At 46.4% G+C, this 23,502-nt stretch overlaps 1 protein-coding gene and 1 long non-coding RNA gene across 2 annotated transcripts; both read left to right on the forward strand.

Annotated features, from left to right (window-relative positions):
• The first annotated feature begins 555 nt into the window (after positions 1-555).
• Positions 556-22,602, forward strand: snw1 (SNW domain containing 1). Its single transcript, XM_052524157.1, has 13 exons — positions 556-720; positions 1,196-1,349; positions 1,569-1,730; positions 2,140-2,342; positions 3,388-3,492; positions 3,858-3,927; positions 12,741-12,806; positions 12,936-13,052; positions 13,258-13,402; positions 15,860-15,962; positions 16,517-16,634; positions 17,948-18,111; positions 21,671-22,602. Exons 1-13 carry the CDS (start codon positions 707-709, stop codon positions 21,861-21,863), a joined length of 1,614 nt encoding a protein of 537 aa, XP_052380117.1. The 5' UTR covers positions 556-706; the 3' UTR covers positions 21,864-22,602.
• Positions 18,126-21,664, forward strand: LOC127931437 (uncharacterized). Its single transcript, XR_008141151.1, has 3 exons — positions 18,126-18,926; positions 18,958-19,181; positions 19,214-21,664. It is a non-coding gene; the product is annotated as an uncharacterized LOC127931437 (long non-coding RNA).
• Positions 22,603-23,502: the final 900 nt, after the last annotated feature.

The following is a 23,502-nucleotide window of genomic DNA, read 5'->3' on the forward strand; positions in this document are numbered from 1 at the left end:
ATATTCACTTTTCCCACTTGCACTGAATTTGGGTGGCAGGGTAGCCTAGTGGTTAGTGTTGGACTAGTAACGGAAGGTTGCAAGTTCAAATCCCCGAACTGACAAGGTACTAATCTGTCGTTCTGCCCCTGAACAGGCAGTTATCCCACTGTTCCTAGGCCGTCATTGAAAATAAGAATTTGTTCTTGACTTGCCTAGTTGATAACTACTTTGTTGGAGGAAAATGTACTTGTTAAAATTGTGATTTTGTGTTTATACAGGACCACCTATCCCCACCAACAGTCAACATCATGTCAATGCGGAGCTACACGGTGACCTCCAGATGGTTACAAACTTTGGGAAGTGCACCGTGATGCAGTACCCACCACAAGACTCCGGAGGATCCGCAATTGATTCACAACCCTACTACACGGTCTGATCAAGCATAAATTGGCTTTTTGTCACTCTAGATAAGTGGGTCTGCTAAATTACTAACATGTAAGAATGTCCATTTTTTCATAGTCTTTTACTCCCCATTCTTTTTTCTACGTATTTTTTTTTTAGATATACCGTAATAAAGTGAAATATGCGGGAAGATTCTGGACCGATCACCTCACATGCTGGAGAAGAAGTCACATGTAGCTGCAATCTAATATCGCGAGATCCTGAACATTGTGGCGTTACCTACGTATGACGTCAGTCTGTGCGAGCAAGGGGAGAGAAAAAAATGTCGCTTACGAGGTGAGTCGTGTGGCAAGGCCTTATTTATATTTTGCAGAATGTACAACACCTTTAAATAATAAAATGGCATATTAAGACATTATGTAAAGTTACTTACGTCTTACCCCCATATTATTTTTATGAAGTCGATGTTTTGGTCGTTAGCATATAGTTAGCTAGGCTAACTCCTGGCCTAGTTGGCTAGCTAGCAAGCTAACTTTAGCTAACTGCTCTCTGGTGGTTTCTTGTCTTGGGGATTAGCTATCTAGCTAGGTATTTGGTTTATCGGGGCCAGGTTTATTAGAAAATGTACATTGGCGTTAGTAGTTGCGAACGCAACCATGTGTTGTCTCAACTTTCAAACTAGCACAGGTATCGTATGTGAACGTTAGATAGCGAGCTAGCATTGTTTACAGTCGAGATATCTGAATTGCGTACATCCAATTTAATAGCGAAAGAAGATTGACAACTTTGCATTTTGTTTGTCTGCCTGCAGCTTTCTACCTGCGCCGACCCAGCTGTCTCAGGACCAGTTGGAGTCAGAGGAGAGAGCCCGGGCACAGAGGTCCCACTCCACCGCCCTGGTCTCCTCCCGGAGAGAACCCCCTCCCTACGGCTACAGGAAGAGTTGGGTGCCACGCTCTCTGGAGGTACTGATATTTACGCCATACCTAGTTTTATTAATTCAATGAGGCTGCGATTCGGTGTTAGCTATGAGTTGTCTTAAAAGGGACTCCATGTGAATTGGAAGGGACAGTCAAAGCTCTCTGTACAGAAAAAAAGAGGTGATGTGAGACCTTTTCTCGGTTTGTGTTTAGCTTCCTCTTAGTCTCTGTTTGTTTGACTCTCTGCCTTGTTTTGTGTTGTAGGACTTTGGAGATGGCGGTGCCTTCCCTGAGATCCACGTGGCCCAGTTCCCTCTGGAGATGGGCAGGAAGAAAAAGACATCCAATGCCCTGGCAGTTCAGGTGGATGCTGAGGGCAAGATCAAATACGATGCCATCGCCAGACAGGGACAGGGCAAGGACAAGGTAAGAATATTATGAAATATCCAGCTGGTCTGCTTGGTCTAGCTAGATTTACAATGCAGTTGGACGTACAATACATTCTCAGCTAACACTGCGACATAAAGTAAGGTCCATTTTATTTGGATTTATGCTGTGAGCATCCATCGTTGTTGTCCTATAGTTACCAAGTAAATAAAGCTGTGTCTTGCCCAGATCATGTGTTAAAATTAGTTTGTTTTTGTCACGCTGCTATGCGTTTATCTTGACCAGGTCGCAGTTGTAAATGACAACTTGTTTTCAACTGGCCTACCTGCTTAAATAAAGGTGAAATAAAAAAACGAGGGGCCACCATTTGAATAAATGCCCCCATAGAGAACCAGTGTAGAGTTCAGTTCATGTATGTTCCACTGTCTCCTCTGTTTTCCCTGTGCAGGTGATCTTCAGTAAGTACACAGACCTGCTTCCTAAGGAAGTGCTGAACGATGATGCTCCTGAGCTGCAGAAGCCCGACGAGGAGGCTGTCAAAGAGCTGACAGAGAAGACCCGTGATGCTCTGATGAAGCAGGTCTCACAGAAGATTGCTGCAGCCATGCCTGTGAGGGCAGCAGACAAACAGGCCCCTGCACAGTACATCAGGTATGGTTGTTCTCTGATGCACTATTAGTGACCATTTGATTAGGTATGCACATCTAGTATTGCCTCCAGAACAACCTTAATTCTCCAGGCAATGGATTCTACAAGGAGTGGTGTTCCAACGTTGCTCTATTGGGATCAAGGGACCTAACGTGTGCCAGGAAAACATTCCCCACGCCATTACACCGCCACGCCATGGGGCGGCAGGTAGCCTAGTCGTTAGAGCGTTGGACTTGTAAGATCGAATTCCCGAGCTGACAAGGTAAAAATCTGCCGTTCTGCCCCTGAACAAGGCAGTTAACCCACTGTTCCTAGGTCATCATTGAAAATAAGAATTTGTTCTTAACTGACATGCCCTGTTAGATAAAGATACAAATTCAAATTAAATAAAACACCAGCATGTACCATTGACACCAAGCAGGATGGGGCCATGGACTCGTGCTGCTTATTTCAAATCCTGACTGCCATCCATCCGCATGACACAACAGGAACGGGCTTCGTCGAACCAGGCAATGTTTTTCCACTCCTCGGTTGTCCAGTGTTGATCACGTGCCCACTGGAGCCTCTTCTTCTTGTTTTTAACTGATCGGAGTGGAACCCGGTGTGGGCGTCTGCTGCTATAGTCCATCTGTTACAAGTACCGATGAGTTGTGCTTTCCGAAATGCAGTTCTGCGCTCTACTGTTGTATTGCGCCGTTGTTTGTCTGTTTGTGGCCATTCTCCTTCGACCTCTCATCAACAAGCTGTTTTTGAGCCACAGGCAAGCTAACAAGCTGCTGACTTTTTTTTGTTTGTTGCACTGTTCTCTGTAAACCCTGCACACTGTCGTTAATGAAAAGCCCAGGATGCCGGCCGTATATCAGATAATGGATGTAGAGCTAACCATTTTTGTGATTGGGGGGGGGGGGGGTAATAAACTGGCCACTAAAACTGTAGCCTAGGCCTACATGTGTACAGGACAGTCCCCGTGAAGCCTATCATTTATTCAAAGTGTTTGTGTGGTTTATTGAAAGGGGCCTGTAGATGCTGATGTGTGTTATTCCACCAGGTACACTCCTTCCCAGCAGGGTGTGGCCTTCAACTCCGGGGCCAAACAGAGGGTCATCCGTATGGTGGAGATGCAGAAGGACCCCATGGAGCCCCCACGCTTCAAGTAAGTACATTTACATCATGGTCACTAACTAAATGCTTGCTAAACTCATTAACTGACATGCGACAGAGTAGCCTAGTGGTTAGAGCGTTGGACTAGTAACCGGAAGGTTGCAAGTTCAAACCCCCTAGCTGACAAGGTACAAATCTGTCGTTCTGCCCCTGAACAGCCACTGTTCCTAGGCCATCATTGAATTAAGAATTTGTTCTTAACTGACTTGCCTAGTAAAATAAAGGTTAAAAAAAATGCTTGTCAGTATTATCTTGCTGGGGTAACTCGAGTCATGCATATCCTTAAACAAAATGGATGCAGACTAGATGCCCACCCCCTTATTGTGTTAACTAAAATTACATGTTTGATTGTTTCAGGATCAACAAGAAGATTCCTCGTGGTCCTCCCTCCCCTCCTGCACCAGTCATGCACTCTCCCAGCAGAAAGGTACTGTTGGGGTTCAGACAAGGGGTGTGACGTTTGAACGAATTTGGAATCGTTAACGTTTCGGGAAAATAATCCCAAACTGAAAACCTTTTTTATTTATTTAGATTAAAATCCTAGTGGAGTTATCACCAAACTGTCACTAACAGATGCCTTTATAATGACCAGGACAACATTTAAATGTAACAAATATATAACGCAAAAATACTACAGGTAGGCAATGTGCATCTTTCAAATGATTTGCCACGGCTCTAAAGCGCCCCACACGTCATCGTCGTTAACAGGTGTAGAAATGGCAGATGGTGACACAAAGAAGCGAAGACCTGTATGGCAATACTTTGAGAAGGTGATCAGATGCAAACTTTGCCAAGTGGGATTGAGCTACAGTGGCAGAACAGGTGCTGAACGGGAGGCAGAGTGAGACCCAACCCGTTGCTGGCAGAACAGGTGCTGAACGGGAGGCAGAGTGAGACCCAACCCGTTGCTAGCAGAACAGGTGCTGGAAGGAAGGCAGTGAGACCCAACCCGTTGCTAGCAGAACAGGTGCTGGAAGGGAGGCAGCGTGAGACCCAACCCGTTGCTAGCAGAACAGGTGCTGGAAGGGAGGCAGAGTGAGACCCAACCCGTTGCTGGCAGAACAGGTGCTGAACGGGAGGCAGAGTGAGACCCAACCCGTTGCTGGCAGAACAGGTGCTGGAAGGGAGGCAGAGTGAGACCCAACCCGTTGCTGGCAGAACAGGTGCTGGACGGGAGGCAGAGTGAGACCCAACCCGTTGCTAGCAGAACAGGTGCTGGAAGGGAGGCAGAGTGAGACCCAACCCGTTGCTGGCAGAACAGGTGCTGGAAGGGAGGCAGTGAGACCCAACCCGTTGCTGGCAGAACAGGTGCTGGAAGGAAGGCAGAGAGACCCAACCCGTTGCTGGCAGAACAGGTGCTGGAAGGGAGGCAGCGTGAGACCCAACCCGTTGCTGGCAGAACAGGTGCTGGAAGGAAGGCAGAGAGACCCAACCCGTTGCTGGCAGAACAGGTGCTGGAAGGAAGGCAGAGAGACCCAACCCGTTGCTGGCAGAACAGGTGCTGGAAGGAAGGCAGAGAGACCCAACCCGTTGCTGGCAGAACAGGTGCTGGAAGGAGGCAGCGTGAGACCCAACCCGTTGCTGGCAGAACAGGTGCTGGAAGGAAGGCAGTGAGACCCAACCCGTTGCTAGCAGAACAGGTGCTGAACGGGAGGCAGCATTAATACCATCGTTACTGAGTGGGTGGTGGGCAGCATTAATACCATCGTTACTGAGTGGGTGGTGGACAGCATTAATACCATTAATACCATCGTTACTGAGTGGGTGGTGGACAGCATTAATACCATTAATACCATCGTTACTGAGTGGGTGGTGGACAGCATTAATACCATTAATACCATCGTTACTGAGTGGGTGGTGGACAGCATTAATACCATCGTTACTGAGTGGGTGGTGAACAGCATTAATACCATCGTTACTGAGTGGGTGGTGGACAGCATTAATACCATCGTTACTGAGTGGGTGGTGGACAGCATTAATACCATCGTTACTGAGTGGGTGGTGGACAGCATTAATACCATCGTTACTGAGTGGGTGGTGGACAGCATTAATACCATCGTTACTGAGTGGGTGGTGGACAGCATTAATACCATCGTTACTGAGTGGGTGGTGGACAGCATTAATACCATCGTTACTGAGTGGGTGGTGGGCAGCATTAATACCATCGTTACTGAGTGGGTGGTGGACAACATTAATACCATCGTTACTGAGTGGGTGGTGGACAGCATTAATACCATCGTTACTGAGTGGGTGGTGGGCAGCATTAATACCATCGTTACTGAGTGGGTGGTGGACAGCATTAATACCATCGTTACTGAGTGGGTGGTGGACAGCATTAATACCATTAATACCATCGTTACTGAGTGGGTGGTGGGCAGCATTAATACCATCGTTACTGAGTGGGTGGTGGACAGCATTAATACCATTAATACCATCGTTACTGAGTGGGTGGTGGACAGCATTAATACCATTAATACCATCGTTACTGAGTGGGTGGTGGACAGCATTAATACCATTAATACCATCGTTACTGAGTGGGTGGTGGACAGCATTAATACCATCGTTACTGAGTGGGTGGTGAACAGCATTAATACCATCGTTACTGAGTGGGTGGTGGACAGCATTAATACCATCGTTACTGAGTGGGTGGTGGACAGCATTAATACCATCGTTACTGAGTGGGTGGTGGACAGCATTAATACCATCGTTACTGAGTGGGTGGTGGACAACATTAATACCATCGTTACTGAGTGGGTGGTGGACAGCATTAATACCATCGTTACTGAGTGGGTGGTGGACAGCATTAATACCATTAATACCATCGTTACTGAGTGGGTGGTGGGCAGCATTAATACCATCGTTACTGAGTGGGTGGTGGACAACATTAATACCATCGTTACTGAGTGGGTGGTGGACAGCATTAATACCATCGTTACTGAGTGGGTGGTGGGCAGCATTAATACCATCGTTACTGAGTGGGTGGTGGACAGCATTAATACCATCGTTACTGAGTGGGTGGTGGACAGCATTAATACCATTAATACCATCGTTACTGAGTGGGTGGTGGGCAGCATTAATACCATCGTTACTGAGTGGGTGGTGGGCAGCATTAATACCATCGTTACTGAGTGGGTGGTGGACAGCATTAATACCATCGTTACTGAGTGGGTGGTGGACAGCATTAATACCATCGTTACTGAGTGGGTGGTGGGCAGCATTAATACCATCGTTACTGAGTGGGTGGTGGACAGCATTAATACCATCGTTACTGAGTGGGTGGTGGACAGCATTAATACCATCGTTACTGAGTGGGTGGTGGACAGCATTAATACCATCGTTACTGAGTGGGTGGTGGACAGCATTAATACCATTAATACCATCGTTACTGAGTGGGTGGTGGACAGCATTAATACCATCGTTACTGAGTGGGTGGTGGGCAGCATTAATACCATCGTTACTGAGTGGGTGGTGGACAGCATTAATACCATCGTTACTGAGTGGGTGGTGGACAGCATTAATACCATCGTTACTGAGTGGGTGGTGGACAGCATTAATACCATCGTTACTGAGTGGGTGGTGGACAGCATTAATACCATCGTTACTGAGTGGGTGGTGGACAGCATTAATACCATCGTTACTGAGTGGGTGGTGGACAGCATTAATACCATCGTTACTGAGTGGGTGGTGGACAGCATTAATACCATTAATACCATCGTTACTGAGTGGGTGGTGGGCAGCATTAATACCATCGTTACTGAGTGGGTGGTGGACAACATTAATACCATCGTTACTGAGTGGGTGGTGGACAGCATTAATACCATCGTTACTGAGTGGGTGGTGGGCAGCATTAATACCATCGTTACTGAGTGGGTGGTGGACAGCATTAATACCATCGTTACTGAGTGGGTGGTGGACAGCATTAATACCATCGTTACTGAGTGGGTGGTGGGCAGCATTAATACCATCGTTACTGAGTGGGTGGTGGGCAGCATTAATACCATCGTTACTGAGTGGGTGGTGGACAGCATTAATACCATCGTTACTGAGTGGGTGGTGGACAGCATTAATACCATCGTTACTGAGTGGGTGGTGGGCAGCATTAATACCATCGTTACTGAGTGGGTGGTGGACAGCATTAATACCATCGTTACTGAGTGGGTGGTGGACAGCATTAATACCATCGTTACTGAGTGGGTGGTGGACAGCATTAATACCATCGTTACTGAGTGGGTGGTGGACAGCATTAATACCATTAATACCATCGTTACTGAGTGGGTGGTGGACAGCATTAATACCATCGTTACTGAGTGGGTGGTGGACAGCATTAATACTATCGTTACTGAGTGGGTGGTGGACAGCATTAATACCATCGTTACTGAGTGGGTGGTGGGCAGCATTAATACCATCGTTACTGAGTGGGTGGTGGACAGCATTAATACCATTAATACCATCGTTACTGAGTGGGTGGTGGACAGCATTAATACCATTAATACCATCGTTACTGAGTGGGTGGTGGACAGCATTAATACCATTAATACCATCGTTACTGAGTGGGTGGTGGACAGCATTAATACCATCGTTACTGAGTGGGTGGTGAACAGCATTAATACCATCGTTACTGAGTGGGTGGTGGACAGCATTAATACCATCGTTACTGAGTGGGTGGTGGACAGCATTAATACCATCGTTACTGAGTGGGTGGTGGACAGCATTAATACCATCGTTACTGAGTGGGTGGTGGACAACATTAATACCATCGTTACTGAGTGGGTGGTGGACAGCATTAATACCATCGTTACTGAGTGGGTGGTGGACAGCATTAATACCATTAATACCATCGTTACTGAGTGGGTGGTGGGCAGCATTAATACCATCGTTACTGAGTGGGTGGTGGACAACATTAATACCATCGTTACTGAGTGGGTGGTGGACAGCATTAATACCATCGTTACTGAGTGGGTGGTGGGCAGCATTAATACCATCGTTACTGAGTGGGTGGTGGACAGCATTAATACCATCGTTACTGAGTGGGTGGTGGACAGCATTAATACCATTAATACCATCGTTACTGAGTGGGTGGTGGGCAGCATTAATACCATCGTTACTGAGTGGGTGGTGGGCAGCATTAATACCATCGTTACTGAGTGGGTGGTGGACAGCATTAATACCATCGTTACTGAGTGGGTGGTGGACAGCATTAATACCATCGTTACTGAGTGGGTGGTGGGCAGCATTAATACCATCGTTACTGAGTGGGTGGTGGACAGCATTAATACCATCGTTACTGAGTGGGTGGTGGACAGCATTAATACCATCGTTACTGAGTGGGTGGTGGACAGCATTAATACCATCGTTACTGAGTGGGTGGTGGACAGCATTAATACCATTAATACCATCGTTACTGAGTGGGTGGTGGACAGCATTAATACCATCGTTACTGAGTGGGTGGTGGGCAGCATTAATACCATCGTTACTGAGTGGGTGGTGGACAGCATTAATACCATCGTTACTGAGTGGGTGGTGGACAGCATTAATACCATCGTTACTGAGTGGGTGGTGGACAGCATTAATACCATCGTTACTGAGTGGGTGGTGGACAGCATTAATACCATCGTTACTGAGTGGGTGGTGGACAGCATTAATACCATCGTTACTGAGTGGGTGGTGGACAGCATTAATACCATCGTTACTGAGTTGGTGGTGGACAGCATTAATACCATTAATACCATCGTTACTGAGTGGGTGGTGGGCAGCATTAATACCATCGTTACTGAGTGGGTGGTGGACAACATTAATACCATCGTTACTGAGTGGGTGGTGGACAGCATTAATACCATCGTTACTGAGTGGGTGGTGGGCAACATTAATACCATCGTTACTGAGTGGGTGGTGGACAGCATTAATACCATCGTTACTGAGTGGGTGGTGGACAGCATTAATACCATCGTTACTGAGTGGGTGGTGGACAGCATTAATACCATCGTTACTGAGTGGGTGGTGGGCAGCATTAATACCATCGTTACTGAGTGGGTGGTGGACAGCATTAATACCATCGTTACTGAGTGGGTGGTGGACAGCATTAATACCATCGTTACTGAGTGGGTGGTGGGCAGCATTAATACCATCGTTACTGAGTGGGTGGTGGACAGCATTAATACCATCGTTACTGAGTGGGTGGTGGACAGCATTAATACCATCGTTACTGAGTGGGTGGTGGACAGCATTAATACCATCGTTACTGAGTGGGTGGTGGACAGCATTAATACCATTAATACCATCGTTACTGAGTGGGTGGTGGACAGCATTAATACCATCGTTACTGAGTGGGTGGTGGACAGCATTAATACTATCGTTACTGAGTGGGTGGTGGACAGCATTAATACCATCGTTACTGAGTGGGTGGTGGACAGCATTAATACCATCGTTACTGAGTGGGTGGTGGACAGCATTAATACCATTAATACCATCGTTACTGAGTGGGTGGTGGACAGCATTAATACTATCGTTACTGAGTGGGTGGTGGACAGCATTAATACCATCGTTACTGAGTGGGTGGTGGACAGCATTAATACCATTAATACCATCGTTACTGAGTGGGTGGTGGACAGCATTAATACAATCGTTACTGATTGGGCGGTGGACAGCATTAATACCATCGTTACTGAGTGGGTGGTGGACAGCATTAATACAATCGTTACTGAGTGGGTGGTGAACAGCATAATACCATCGTTACTGAGTGGGTGGTGGACAGCATAATACCATCGTTACTGAGTGGGCGGTGGACAGCATTAATACCATCGTTACTGAGTGGGCGGTGGACAGCATTAATACCATCGTTACTGAGTGGGCGGTGGACAGCATTAATACCATCGTTACTGAGTGGGTGGTGGACAGCATTAATACCATCGTTACTGAGTGGGTGGTGGACAACATTAATACCATCGTTACTGAGTGGGTGGTGGACAACATTAATACCATCGTTACTGAGTGGGTGGTGAACAGCGTTAATACCATCGTTACTGAGTGGGTGGTGGACAACATTAATACCATCGTTACTGAGTGGGTGGTGGACAGCATTAATACCATCGTTACTGAGTGGGTGGTGAACAGCATTAATACCATCGTTACTGAGTGGGTGGTGGACAGCATTAATACCATCGTTACTGAGTGGGTGGTGGACAGCATTAATACCATCGTTACTGAGTGGGTGGTGGACAGCATTAATACCATTAATACCATCGTTACTGAGTGGGTGGTGGACAGCATTAATACTATCGTTACTGAGTGGGTGGTGGACAGCATTAATACCATCGTTACTGAGTGGGTGGTGGACAGCATTAATACCATTAATACCATCGTTACTGAGTGGGTGGTGGACAGCATTAATACAATCGTTACTGATTGGGCGGTGGACAGCATTAATACCATCGTTACTGAGTGGGTGGTGGACAGCATTAATACAATCGTTACTGAGTGGGTGGTGAACAGCATAATACCATCGTTACTGAGTGGGTGGTGGACAGCATTAATACAATCGTTACTGAGTGGGTGGTGAACAGCATAATACCATCGTTACTGAGTGGGCGGTGGACAGCATTAATACCATCGTTACTGAGTGGGCGGTGGACAGCATTAATACCATCGTTACTGAGTGGGTGGTGGACAGCATTAATACCATCGTTACTGGGTGGGGGGTGGACAGCATTAATACCATCGTTACTGAGTGGGTGGTGGACAACATTAATACCATCGTTACTGAGTGGGTGGTGAACAGCGTTAATACCATCGTTACTGAGTGGGTGGTGGACAGCATTAATACCATCGTTACTGAGTGGGTGGTGGACAGCATTAATACCATCGTTACTGAGTGGGTGGTGAACAGCATTAATACCATCGTTACTGAGTGGGTGGTGAACAGCATTAATACCATCGTTACTGAGTGGGTGGTGGACAGCATTAATACCATCGTTACTGAGTGGGCGGTGGACAGCATTAATACCATCGTTACTGATTGGGCGGTGGACAGCATTAATACCATCGTTACTGAGTGGGCGGTGGACAGCATTAATACCATCGTTACTGAGTGGGTGGTGGACAGCAGTAATACCATCGTTACTGAGTGGGTGGTGAACAGCATTAATACCATCGTTACTGAGTGGGTGGTGGACAGCATTAATACCATCGTTACTGAGTGGGTGGTGGACAGCATTAATACCATCGTTACTGAGTGGGTGGTGGACAGCATTAATACCATTAATACCATCGTTACTGAGTGGGTGGTGGACAGCATTAATACCATCGTTACTGATTGGGCGGTGGACAGCATTAATACCATCGTTACTGAGTGGGTGGTGGGCAACATTAATTCCATCGTTACTGAGTGGGTGGTGGACAGCATTAATACCATCGTTACTGAGTGTGTGGGGGGAGAGTGGTAAGGTGGGTGCTGTCTCGCTGGTTGGTAACCATGACTTCGGTACATTGAACTGAGTACCGCCTAGCGGTTGTACGATGGGCCATATCTGAATTGTGAATTCACGTCATTTTATGAAGATAATAAAAAGAAGTTGAATGAGAGTGAAAAGGGGCAGTTGAAATGTTTGTTTAAAAATTAATTAAAATGTTGTCCCTCGTTCAGACCATAGGGGTTCAGACAGATACATGCATCTCAAGGTTTAGGCAAAGTTAGTACCGTTCTGTTTTGAGCACTTTAATTCTGTTTTAAAAGCATCGGGTCAGTTGAATACATCACTGTGAATTTCTCCCTCTAGCTGTGTAAATGGGTTCATCTGGAACCTTCTCCATCTAGCTGTGTAAATGGGTTCATCTGGAACCTTCTCCATCTAGCTGTGTAAATGGGTTCATCTGGAACCTTCTCCCTCTAGCTGTGTAAATGGGTTCATCTGGAACCTTCTCCCTCTAGCTGTGTAAATGGGTTCATCTGGAACCTTCTCCCTCTAGCTGTGTAAATGGGTTCATCTGGAACCTCCTCCCTCTAGCTGTGTAAATGGGTTCATCTGGAACCTTCTCCCTCTAGCTGTGTAAATGGGTTCATCTGGAACCTTCTCCCTCTAGCTGTGTAAATGGGTTCATCTGGAACCTCCTCCCTCTAGCTGTGTAAATGGGTTCATCTGGAACCTTCTCCCTCTAGCTGTGTAAATGGGTTCATCTGGAACCTTCTCCCTCTAGCTGTGTAAATGTTGGACAAAGACATGACGTGTTTTCTCTCTGTCCTTTCAGATGACTGTCAAGGAGCAACAGGAGTGGAAGATTCCCCCCTGTATTTCAAACTGGAAGAACGCAAAGGTACTGACTCTACCTCTGCTCCCTCCCTCTGGAGGCACTGGTGAATTCATGAGACGTGTATCTTTGTTTGGGGCCCAGAGCGATAACGCTGGAAGCCCATCTCCTGTGTTCTGTGATTGGTCTCCCTAGGGTTACACCATCCCACTGGACAAGCGTCTGGCTGCGGACGGTAGAGGACTGCAGACCGTTCACATCAACGAGAACTTTGCCAAACTGGCCGAGGCGCTCTACATTGCTGACCGAAAGGTAAACAGTCTGTGGGTTTGGATCCTGGTGTTCGTCCTGTGCCGTAGCAACTTCTCACAGCCTCTCTGAAATAATGTTTTGGTTGTGAATGGTCTTATCTTTTTGTCCATTTCAAATCCAACTACAGTTCTGCGTGATATGGATTTCAGAGTGATTCTTGCGCCATGAAAATGCTATTGTGTTCTCTTTTTGTTGTTGTGTTTAGGCCAGAGAGGCTGTGGAGATGAGAGCCCAGGTGGAGAAGAAGATGGCCCAGAAAGAGAAGGAGAAGAAGGAGGAGAAGCTCCGAGAGCTGGCTCAGATGGCCCGAGACCGCAGGGCAGGGATCAAAGGTCACGGAGGGGACAAAGGTCAGTTCACCACCCTCTTCTTGCTTTAATTCTACCCTAACCACAGATCTAGGATCAGATCATCTGTTTATGATTTCATGTTTTCCTGTACAAGGACTGCCAATGTGAAGAGTTGCAAAGTATCAAAGTTTTGGTTATCATGGTCACAAATCCCTAATAAGTACATTTGAAATTAAATATACGGTCGCTGTTTAACCAACTGCAGCATTTAGAAACACTTTCTGAGTCTTGACCAAGAATCTCTGTGATGCAGAGGGAGGACTAGACTCAGCTGTCGTTTATGAGTGAGCCTCCTGGTAACCCCCTTGCTCCCTCTCTCCCCCTGCACTGTCCCATTCTCTCATTCCCTGTTTCTTCTCCCTCTGCACTGTCCCACTCTCATTCCCTGTTTCTTCTCCCTCTGCACTGTCCCACTCTCTCATTCCCTGTTTCTTCTCCCTCTGCACTGTCCCACTCTCTCCATTCCCTGTTTCTTCTCCCTCTGCACTGTCCCACTCTCATTCCCTGTTTCTTCTCCCTCTCTCCCCCTGCACTGTCCCACTCTCTCATTCCCTGTTTCTTCTCCCTCTCTCCCCCTGCACTGTCCCACTCTCTCCATTCCCTGTTTCTTCTCCCTCTCTCCCCTGCACTGTCCCACTCTCTCATTCCCTGTTTCTTCTCCCTCTGCACTGTCCCACTCTCTCATTCCCTGTTTCTTCTCCCTCTGCACTGTCCCACTCTCTCATTCCCTGTTTCTTCTCCCTCTCTCCTCCTGCACTGTCCCACTCTCTCATTCCCTGTTTCTTCTCCCTCTGCACTGTCCCACTCTCTCATTCCCTGTTTCTTCTCCCTCTGCACTGTCCCACTCTCTCATTCCCTGTTTCTTCTCCCCCTGCACTGTCCCACTCTCTCATTCCCTGTTTCTTCTCCCTCTGCATTGTCCCACTCTCCATTCCCTGTTTCTTCTCCCTCTGCACTGTCCCACTCTCTCATTCCCTGTTTCTTCTCCCTCTCTCCTCCTGCACTGTCCCACTCTCTCATTCCCTGTTTCTTCTCCCTCTCTCCTCCTGCACTGTCCCACTCTCTCATTCCCTGTTTCTTCTCCCTCTCTCCTCCTGCACTGTCCCACTCCCTCATTCCCTGTTTCTTCTCCCCTGCACTGTCCCACTCTCTCATTCCCTGTTTCTTCTCCTCCTGCACTGTCCCACTCTCTCATTCCCTGTTTCTTCTCCTCCTGCACTGTCCCACTCTCTCATTCCCTGTTTCTTCTCCCCTGCACTGTCCCACTCTCTCATTCCCTGTTTCTTCTCCCCTGCACTGTCCCACTCTCTCATTCCCTGTTTCTTCTCCTCCTGCACTGTCCCACTCTCTCATTCCCTGTTTCTTCTCCCTCTCTCCTCCTGCACTGTCCCACTCTCTCATTCCCTGTTTCTTCTCCCTCTCTCCTCCTGCACTGTCCCACTCTCTCATTCCCTGTTTCTTCTCCCTCTCTCCTCCTGCACTGTCCCACTCCCTCATTCCCTGTTTCTTCTCCCCTGCACTGTCCCACTCTCTCATTCCCTGTTTCTTCTCCTCCTGCACTGTCCCACTCTCTCATTCCCTGTTTCTTCTCCCCTGCACTGTCCCACTCCCTCATTCCCTGTTTCTTCTCCCCTGCACTGTCCCACTCTCTCATTCCCTGTTTCTTCTCCTCCTGCACTGTCCCACTCTCTCATTCCCTGTTTCTTCTCCCCTGCACTGTCCCACTCTCTCATTCCCTGTTTCTTCTCCCCCTGCACTGTCCCACTCTCTCATTCCCTGTTTCTTCTCCCTCTGCACTGTCCCACTCTCTCATTCCCTGTTTCTTCTCCTCCTGCACTGTCCCACTCTCTCATTCCCTGTTTCTTCTCCCTCTGCACTGTCCCACTCTCTCATTCCCTGTTTCTTCTCCTCCTGCACTGTCCCACTCTCTCATTCCCTGTTTCTTCTCCCCTGCACTGTCCCACTCTCTCATTCCCTGTTTCTTCTCCCCCTGCACTGTCCCACTCTCTCATTCCCTGTTTCTTCTCCCTCTGCACTGTCCCACTCTCTCATTCCCTGTTTCTTCTCCTCCTGCACTGTCCCACTCTCTCATTCCCTGTTTCTTCTCCTCCTGCACTGTCCCACTCTCTCATTCCCTGTTTCTTCTCCCTCTGCACTGTCCCACTCTCTCATTCCCTGTTTCTTCTCCTCCTGCACTGTCCCACTCTCTCATTCCCTGTTTCTTCTCCCTCTGCACTGTCCCACTCTCTCATTCCCTGTTTCTTCTCCCTCTGCACTGTCCCACTCTCTCATTCCCTGTTTCTTCTCCCTCTGCACTGTCCCACTCTCTCCATTCCCTGTTTCTTCTCCCTCTGCATTGTCCCACTCTCTCCATTCCCTGTTTCTTCTCCCTCTCTCCATCCCCTGTTTCTTCTCCATCTGTATTTCTCTCCCCTCCCTCCGTCTCTCCTGTGGCAGGTGGAGAGGACGGTGAGGCCAGAGAGCGTGACGAGATCCGTCATGACAGGAGGAAAGAGAGACAGCACGACAGGAACATCTCCAGGGCTGCCCCTGATAAGAGGTACAATCATTTTTAACAACGCAACACACATACATACACACGCCGTTACATACACACGCCGTTACATACACACGCCGTTACATACACACGCCGTTACATACACACGCCATTACATACACACGCCATTACATACACACACCCGACACACTGACTCTAAACACACACCGGAATCATTCATGGTGTGTAAGCAACGTTGAATGAATGCAGCTCACCACAGCAGCACCCAGCCCTGACCCCTTGTCTGTCTGCTACGACTGCGGGGAGACAACGGGGGGCACCAACAGTGACTACTTAACCTTGCCGTCGCTTCTGCTGGACGTGATTATCTGCAGATTTGTAGAGATTGAGGATGATGAAGTTATGGGACCGTAATGTGCCCTGGTGTTATAGTGTGTCTGGTTTGGAGCAGAGACTAATTCCACACAGAGCTACAGAGGTTGGGTGCGCTAGGTTTTTAGCTCGCAGGCTACCTTCCATTGTAGTACTTTTAAATGAATGTCTCCTGTTGTCTGTCTCCTTCTTCAACTGTCTGTCTGGTGTGTTTCCATCATCAGGTCGAAGCTGCAGAGAGACCAGGACAGAGATGTCAGTGAGCTGATCGCTCTGGGCCAGCCCAACCCTAGAGCCTCCAACGAGGCTCAGTATGACCAGAGACTGTTTAACCAGAGCAAGGTGAGATGGAGCGCACACACACACACACACACTAGTGATGCGCAGGTTGACCCATAACCTGCCGTCCCCGCGGTTATATCCACAGGTGGGTGGGGTCATGAAATATTGTATGGCTGAAGGAAGGAAGGTCGGATGAAGACAAAACAATACCGTAACCAATTCATTCATCTATAATTCTTGTGCAATTTATATCTATAGGCGACAGTGAGGTTTTTCTTTCATTATTTAATCTGTCTGGCGTTAGTGTGTAATCCTAGGCTTTAGGGCCTAACGGGACTTGTGCCAAATACGCACAAATGCTTTTGGGAACGGGCAGAAAAAAGCTTTTGTCGAACCACAGGGGGAAAAAAACCAATAATAGAGTTTTATTCAATAAGAGGAAACTGTGAAATGGAGAGTTGAAAATAAAGAGAAGAGAGGTGCAGGAAAGTAATGTTTGTGAAACAGGATGATTGCAGTGCTGGCTAGGTTATAACTATGTTATGTTATGGCTAGGTTATAACTATGTTATGTTATGGCTAGGTTATAACTATGTTATGTTATGGCTAGGTTATAACTATGTTATGGCTAGGTTATAACTATGTTATGGCTAGGTTATAACTATGTTATGGCTAGGTTATAACTATGTTATGGCTAGGTTATAACTATGTTATGGCTAGGTTATAACTATGTTATGGCTAGGTTATAACTATGTTATGTTATGGCTAGGTTATAACTATGTTATGTTATGGCTAGGTTGTAACTATGTTATGTTATGGCTAGGTTGTAACTGGGTTATGGCTAGGTTGTAACTGGGTTATGGCTAGGTTATGTGTGATGATTAGACAGTCACCAGATGGGCACTTCAAACAGGCCTATGACACATCAAGAGAACTGTAGCCTACTGTTCAGATGGGTTGAAGGCAAAGTGAAATCTGGACACTGACTGTAGTTCTGTAAACTCTCACATAGCCTCAACGTCAACTCCTGCTGAATTAAGAATTTCATGCAGTAAAATGATAGAACAAATGTGGGCTACATTTTGACTGGGGAACAGGATGGAGAAATATGATTGACTTCTTTCAGCATTCTTGAGAAAAATTTAATGTGCAGTTAGGGACCGTCTGTAAAAGTTGATATTTATCAACATCATAAAAGCTAATTAGTATTTAAACCACTTAAAATATGGATCCAAGCAGAACTGAAATTTTATCATAAACAAGTTGGGTTGTTTTCACTGGTTTTTATTTCCTTACAGCCGGTCAAACTAATTTAGTTTGGACATTTTGCACAGAAGATCTTACAACCTTTTTTCTCCCCTCCCTCCCCCCCAGGGTATGGACAGTGGTTTTGCAGGTGGGGAGGATGAGATGTACAACGTGTACGACCAGCCGTTCAGGAGAGGCAGCGATATGGCCCAGAACATCTACAGGCCCACCAAGAGCTCTGACAAGGACATGTATGGGGATGACCTGGACACACTCATGCAGAGCAGCAAGTACGCAAGGCCATCTTATTACCCTTCTGTATTTATGATATACTGTTAGATATATTTATATTTATTTAACTAGGCAAGTCAGTTAAGGACAAATTATTATTTTCAATAATGACGGCCTAGGAACAGTGGGTTAACTGCCTGTTCAGGGGCAGAACGACAGATTTGTACCTTGTCGGTTCAGGGGATTTGAATTTGCAGCCTTCCGGTTACTAGTCCAACACTCAAACCACTAGGCTACCCTGCCGCCATATATACACACACATATGTACAAGGACATGTCTTGAAATGACTGGGGCATCTAGCTGGGCGATATGGACAAAAATCCATATTGCAGTAAATGACCTGAATTGATGAGGTCACGATAAGTTTAACATTTAGGTTTTATTAGGATCCACATTAGCCGACACATGTGTGACAGCTAGTGTTACTGGAGTCCAACACCACAACCTAGCAGACATTACAGACTAAATACATTTACATACAATTAAAAACATGAACAAGTAGTGTGTTTGTGCATCTTTCAGTTCCACATACACATCAGTACAGACACACAACCAGTAGGCCACACGTCAGTACAGACACACAACCAGTAGGCCACACGTCAGTACAGACACACACAACCAGTAGGCCACACGTCAGTACAGACACACACCAGTAGGCCACACGTCAGTACAGACACACAACCAGTAGGTCACACGTCAGTACAGACACACACCAGTAGGTCACGCGTCAGTACAGACACACACCAGTAGGTCACGCGTCAGTACAGACACACACCAGTAGGTCACGCGTCAGTACAGACACACAACCAGTAGGTCACGCGTCAGTACAGACACACACCAGTAGGTCACGCGTCAGTACAGACACACAACCAGTAGGTCACGCGTCAGTACAGACACACAACCAGTAGGTCACGCGTCAGTACAGACACACAACCAGTAGGTCACGCGTCAGTACAGACACACAACCAGTAGGTCACGCGTCAGTACAGACACACAACCAGTAGGTCACGCGTCAGTACAGACACACAACCAGTAGGTCACGCGTCAGTACAGACACACAACCAGTAGGTCTTGCGTCAGTACAGACACACAACCAGTAGGTCACGCGTCAGTACAGACACACAACCAGTAGGTCACGCGTCAGTACAGACACACAACCAGTAGGTCACGCGTCAGTACAGACACACAACCAGTAGGTCACGCGTCAGTACAGACACACAACCAGTAGGTCACGCGTCAGTACAGACACACAACCAGTAGGTCACGCGTCAGTACAGACACACAACCAGTAGGTCACGCGTCAGTACAGACACACAACCAGTAGGTCACGCGTCAGTACAGACACACAACCAGTAGGTCACGCGTCAGTACAGACACACAACCAGTAGGTCACGCGTCAGTACAGACACACAACCAGTAGGTCACGCGTCAGTACAGACACACAACCAGTAGGTCACGCGTCAGTACAGACACACAACCAGTAGGTCACGCGTCAGTACAGACACACAACCAGTAGGTCACGCGTCAGTACAGACACACAACCAGTAGGTCACGCGTCAGTACAGACACACAACCAGTAGGTCACGCGTCAGTACAGACACACAACCAGTAGGTCACGCGTCAGTACAGACACACAACCAGTAGGTCACGCGTCAGTACAGACACACAACCAGTAGGTCACGCGTCAGTACAGACACACAACCAGTAGGTCACGCGTCAGTACAGACACACAACCAGTAGGTCACGCGTCAGTACAGACACACAACCAGTAGGTCACGCGTCAGTACAGACACACAACCAGTAGGTCACGCGTCAGTACAGACACACAACCAGTAGGTCACGCGTCAGTACAGACACACAACCAGTAGGTCACATGGGGGAGAGGAATTGTGCCGTGGGGTGTTGCTTTATTTGTTTTATTTGAAACCAGGTTTGCTGTTCATTTGCGCGACATAAAATGGACTCATGGCTCTGTGTAACACTGTTTCCTTGAATTTGTTCTGGACCTGGGGACTGGTGGTGGCATGTCTGGTGGGGGGTGTGTGTCAGCACTGTTGACTAATGCAAACCATTTGGAATTTCCAACACATTAATGTTTCTTATAAAAATAAGTGATGTTGTCAGTCTCTTCTCAACTCCAAGCCGAGAGAGCCGGTCTCTTCTCAACTCCAAGCCGAGAGAGCCGGTCTCTTCTCAACTCCAAGCCGAGAGAGCCGGTCTCTTCTCAACTCCAAGCCGAGAGAGACTGGCTGCATAGTATTTCTCTAAGCCCTCTGGTTACAATGAAGAGCAAAACGTGTTCGGGGAAGGTGCTGCTTCCTCTCTGGGAGAGACACAGTCCACTGCTGATAGATAAACACACTGCCAGAACGCTCCAGTCTGTAGGTACTACGGTGATCTTTCCCTAAGTGGAGTGTGCAGTTCTTACCAGAGGTCGGCCGTAAAGTGTGTATACCAGAGCAGAGTGTCTGTACTTCATCTGCAGAATCCCTACCCTGATGTCCACAGCGTCTCCTCAGACAGTCTACCTTAGTTTCACTGGCTGCTTTATGTGATTGGTTTCTTTACTGGGCTACAGATAACAGGTCACTTCAACAGGGACTGATGGTGGAATGTGATACGAGCTATAGGTTGATAAACCCTATGGAACAGAGTCTATCAGTGGTAAATTCACCATTCAACTTATTATGTTTGAAATATGGGGACATTAGACCTTTGAAAGTTAAATGGAAAACACTTCAAAGGATGAATTGTTTAATGCATTTATTGTTAGTGGAATTTCTAAATTCCTGTATGTTTTGTAGCCAAAACCAAATTCGCACTCATTCTAATTCATTAATGATTTGTAAGTTCATTAATTATGCATGAAGTAGATCGAGACCAGTCTTAAAAGCCAGGTAACAGCGTTTAATTCAAGAGAGTACTGCCACATACACATATTTCCACAGGTTATAAACTGAAAATGACGTCAGCGTTTTCTAAACGTTCTATCTATTTCACCAGTAGAGGGGCCCCCTAGCTCTCGAGCCTTCGCGTTATCAGCACGAAGTCAAGGTCAGTCAGTATAAATCAGCATTCTAGACAGTCTGGAGATCGGCCGTTCCTGCCACCTGGAGATTGTACAAATTAATGAACTAAGGAACAGACCTTCATTGTTACTAAACTCCTGACTACATTATATACAATTGGGAATGGGGGCAAGAGAGAGAATTCATATGTACAGTACATTATAGCTTTTGGACTAGTCAGTTCTGATTGGAATGTATACATAATTAGTCATTTCAACCATAATTTCCTCTAACAATTTTACTCAGCACTGCACTTCATATGGGTCATACAAAGTCTGTCCTCTGTACTTACCAGAATTCAACAACCAACCATGTTTGAGGAATGTTTTTGAATGAACACTATCTATTTCCAAATGATTCAACTTCCCTTACCTCTGTCCTCTCCCGTCTACACCCCAGGGTTGTAGGGAACTAAAGGAACTTATAATCCTTCTCCACGGAGCACATTTTTTTGGCCATCATTAATGCAACTGATTCCTCCCCTTCCAGGTTTGTTCCGGACCGTGAGTTCTCTGGTACGGACCACGGTCCTCGTCGTGACGGCCCTGTCCAGTTTGAGGAGGATCCGTTCGGTCTGGACAAGTTTTTAGAGGAGGCGAAGCAACACGGCGGCTCCAAGAGACCCTCCACCAGTAGAGGCTCCAAGGACTACGACCACGACAAGAAACGCAGAAAGGAGTGAGAGGACGGAGCAAGAGACCCAGTCTGGCGGGATGGGAGGGTAGCGTTCAGTAGGCACAAAAATGGCTGCGACTGTTTTTGAAACAAGTTTCCACCTGGGACGACAAGTCTGATAGTGGGGTAGCGTTCATTTGGCACAAAATCTCCAAAAACATTTGAAAAGTAGGAGTTGCCATTTTAGCGTTGTTTTAGTTAATTTTCCTTTGTTTTAAACTTTGACACAGTGTTCTGCTTTTGTGCCCACTGAATACGACCCAGGGTTTTTTTTGGGGGGGGGGGGGTCAGGGCCTTGGCTGGACAGTACAGACATCCGTTTGTCTCGTCTGTTGTTTGGCTGAAACCCCAAGGAACTAGCAGGGATTGTTCTTCACATCTATGTTGATGATGACCTTTTTTTTTCTATTTTCTTTACACCATCCCTTAATCTTTACATGGAACAGAGTCTCGCCTGTAACATGTTTTTAAAGTAAAGCCCCCTAGTTGTATTAAGCAATGTTTATTATGACTTGTTTTGTTAAATTATCTTTGATCTAGCAGCATTCCTGTGATTTGAGTTTGAATTCCGATCTTAAGTGATCTAGTCTATTGTATCTTGATAATAATGACACAAACTCTGTTACGTCTGGGATAGTGTAACCCTACTCTTCACACTGAATACACTTCAACTAGTGGATGGAACGTGTCTCGTCTTTTTTTTGTTTTAGGTTTGTGCTAATAAACATAAAACCAGTGTGATTCTACAGTGCTATCCCATTTTATTTGTCACATGCTTTGTAAAACCACAGGTGTAGACTAAGAGTGAAATGCTTACTTTCAGACCCTTCTCAACAATGTAGAGAAACACATTTTAAACATTTAATAACGCAACGAATAAATACACAAGGTACCAGTACTGAGTCAATGTGCAGAGGTACGAGGTAGTGGAGGTAGATACAGTGCCTTCAAAAGTATTCATCCCCCTTGTCGTTTTTCCTATTTTGTTGCATTACAACCTAATTTTAAAAAATGTATTTGGATTTCATGTAATGGACATACACAAAATAGTCCAAATTGGTGAAGTAAAATGAAAAAAATTACTTGTTTAAATTTTTACAAATGGAAAAGTGGTGTGTGCATATGTATTCACCCCCTTTGCTATGAAGCCCCTAAATAAGATCTGGTGCCACTAATTACCTTCAGAAGTCACATAATTAGTTAGATTGAACTCAGGTGGACTTTAAGTGTCACATGATCTCAATATACACCTGTTCTGAAAAGCCCCAGAGTCTACAACACCACAAAGCAAGGGGCATCATGAAGACCAAGGAGCTCTTGAAACAGGTCTGGGACGAAGTTGTGAAGTACATACAGTTGAAATCGGATGTTTACATACACCTTAGCCAAGTACATTTAAACTCAGTTTTTCACAATTCCTGACATTTAAACCTAGTAAAAATTCCCTGTCTTAGGTCAGTTAGGGTCACCACTTTTGTTTTAAGAATGGGAAATGTCAGAATAATAGTAGAGAATTATTTCAGCTTTAATTCACATTCCCAGTGGGTCAGAAGTTTACATACACTCAATTAGTATTTGGTAGCATTGCTTTTAAATTGTTTAACTTTGGTCAAATGTTTCAGGTAGCCTTCCACAAGGTTCCCACA

This window comes from Oncorhynchus keta, chromosome 8 (genome assembly GCF_023373465.1).
Source record: "Oncorhynchus keta strain PuntledgeMale-10-30-2019 chromosome 8, Oket_V2, whole genome shotgun sequence".
Classification (NCBI taxonomy): domain Eukaryota; kingdom Metazoa; phylum Chordata; class Actinopteri; order Salmoniformes; family Salmonidae; genus Oncorhynchus; species Oncorhynchus keta.

Coding starts and splice junctions, on each gene's coding strand:
- snw1 (XM_052524157.1), top strand. Junction 2,343..3,387: donor GCCCCTGCACAGTACATCAG/GTATGGTTGTTC, acceptor TTATTCCACCAG/GTACACTCCTTCCCAGCAGG. Junction 13,053..13,257: donor TCTACATTGCTGACCGAAAG/GTAAACAGTCTG, acceptor TGTTGTGTTTAG/GCCAGAGAGGCTGTGGAGAT.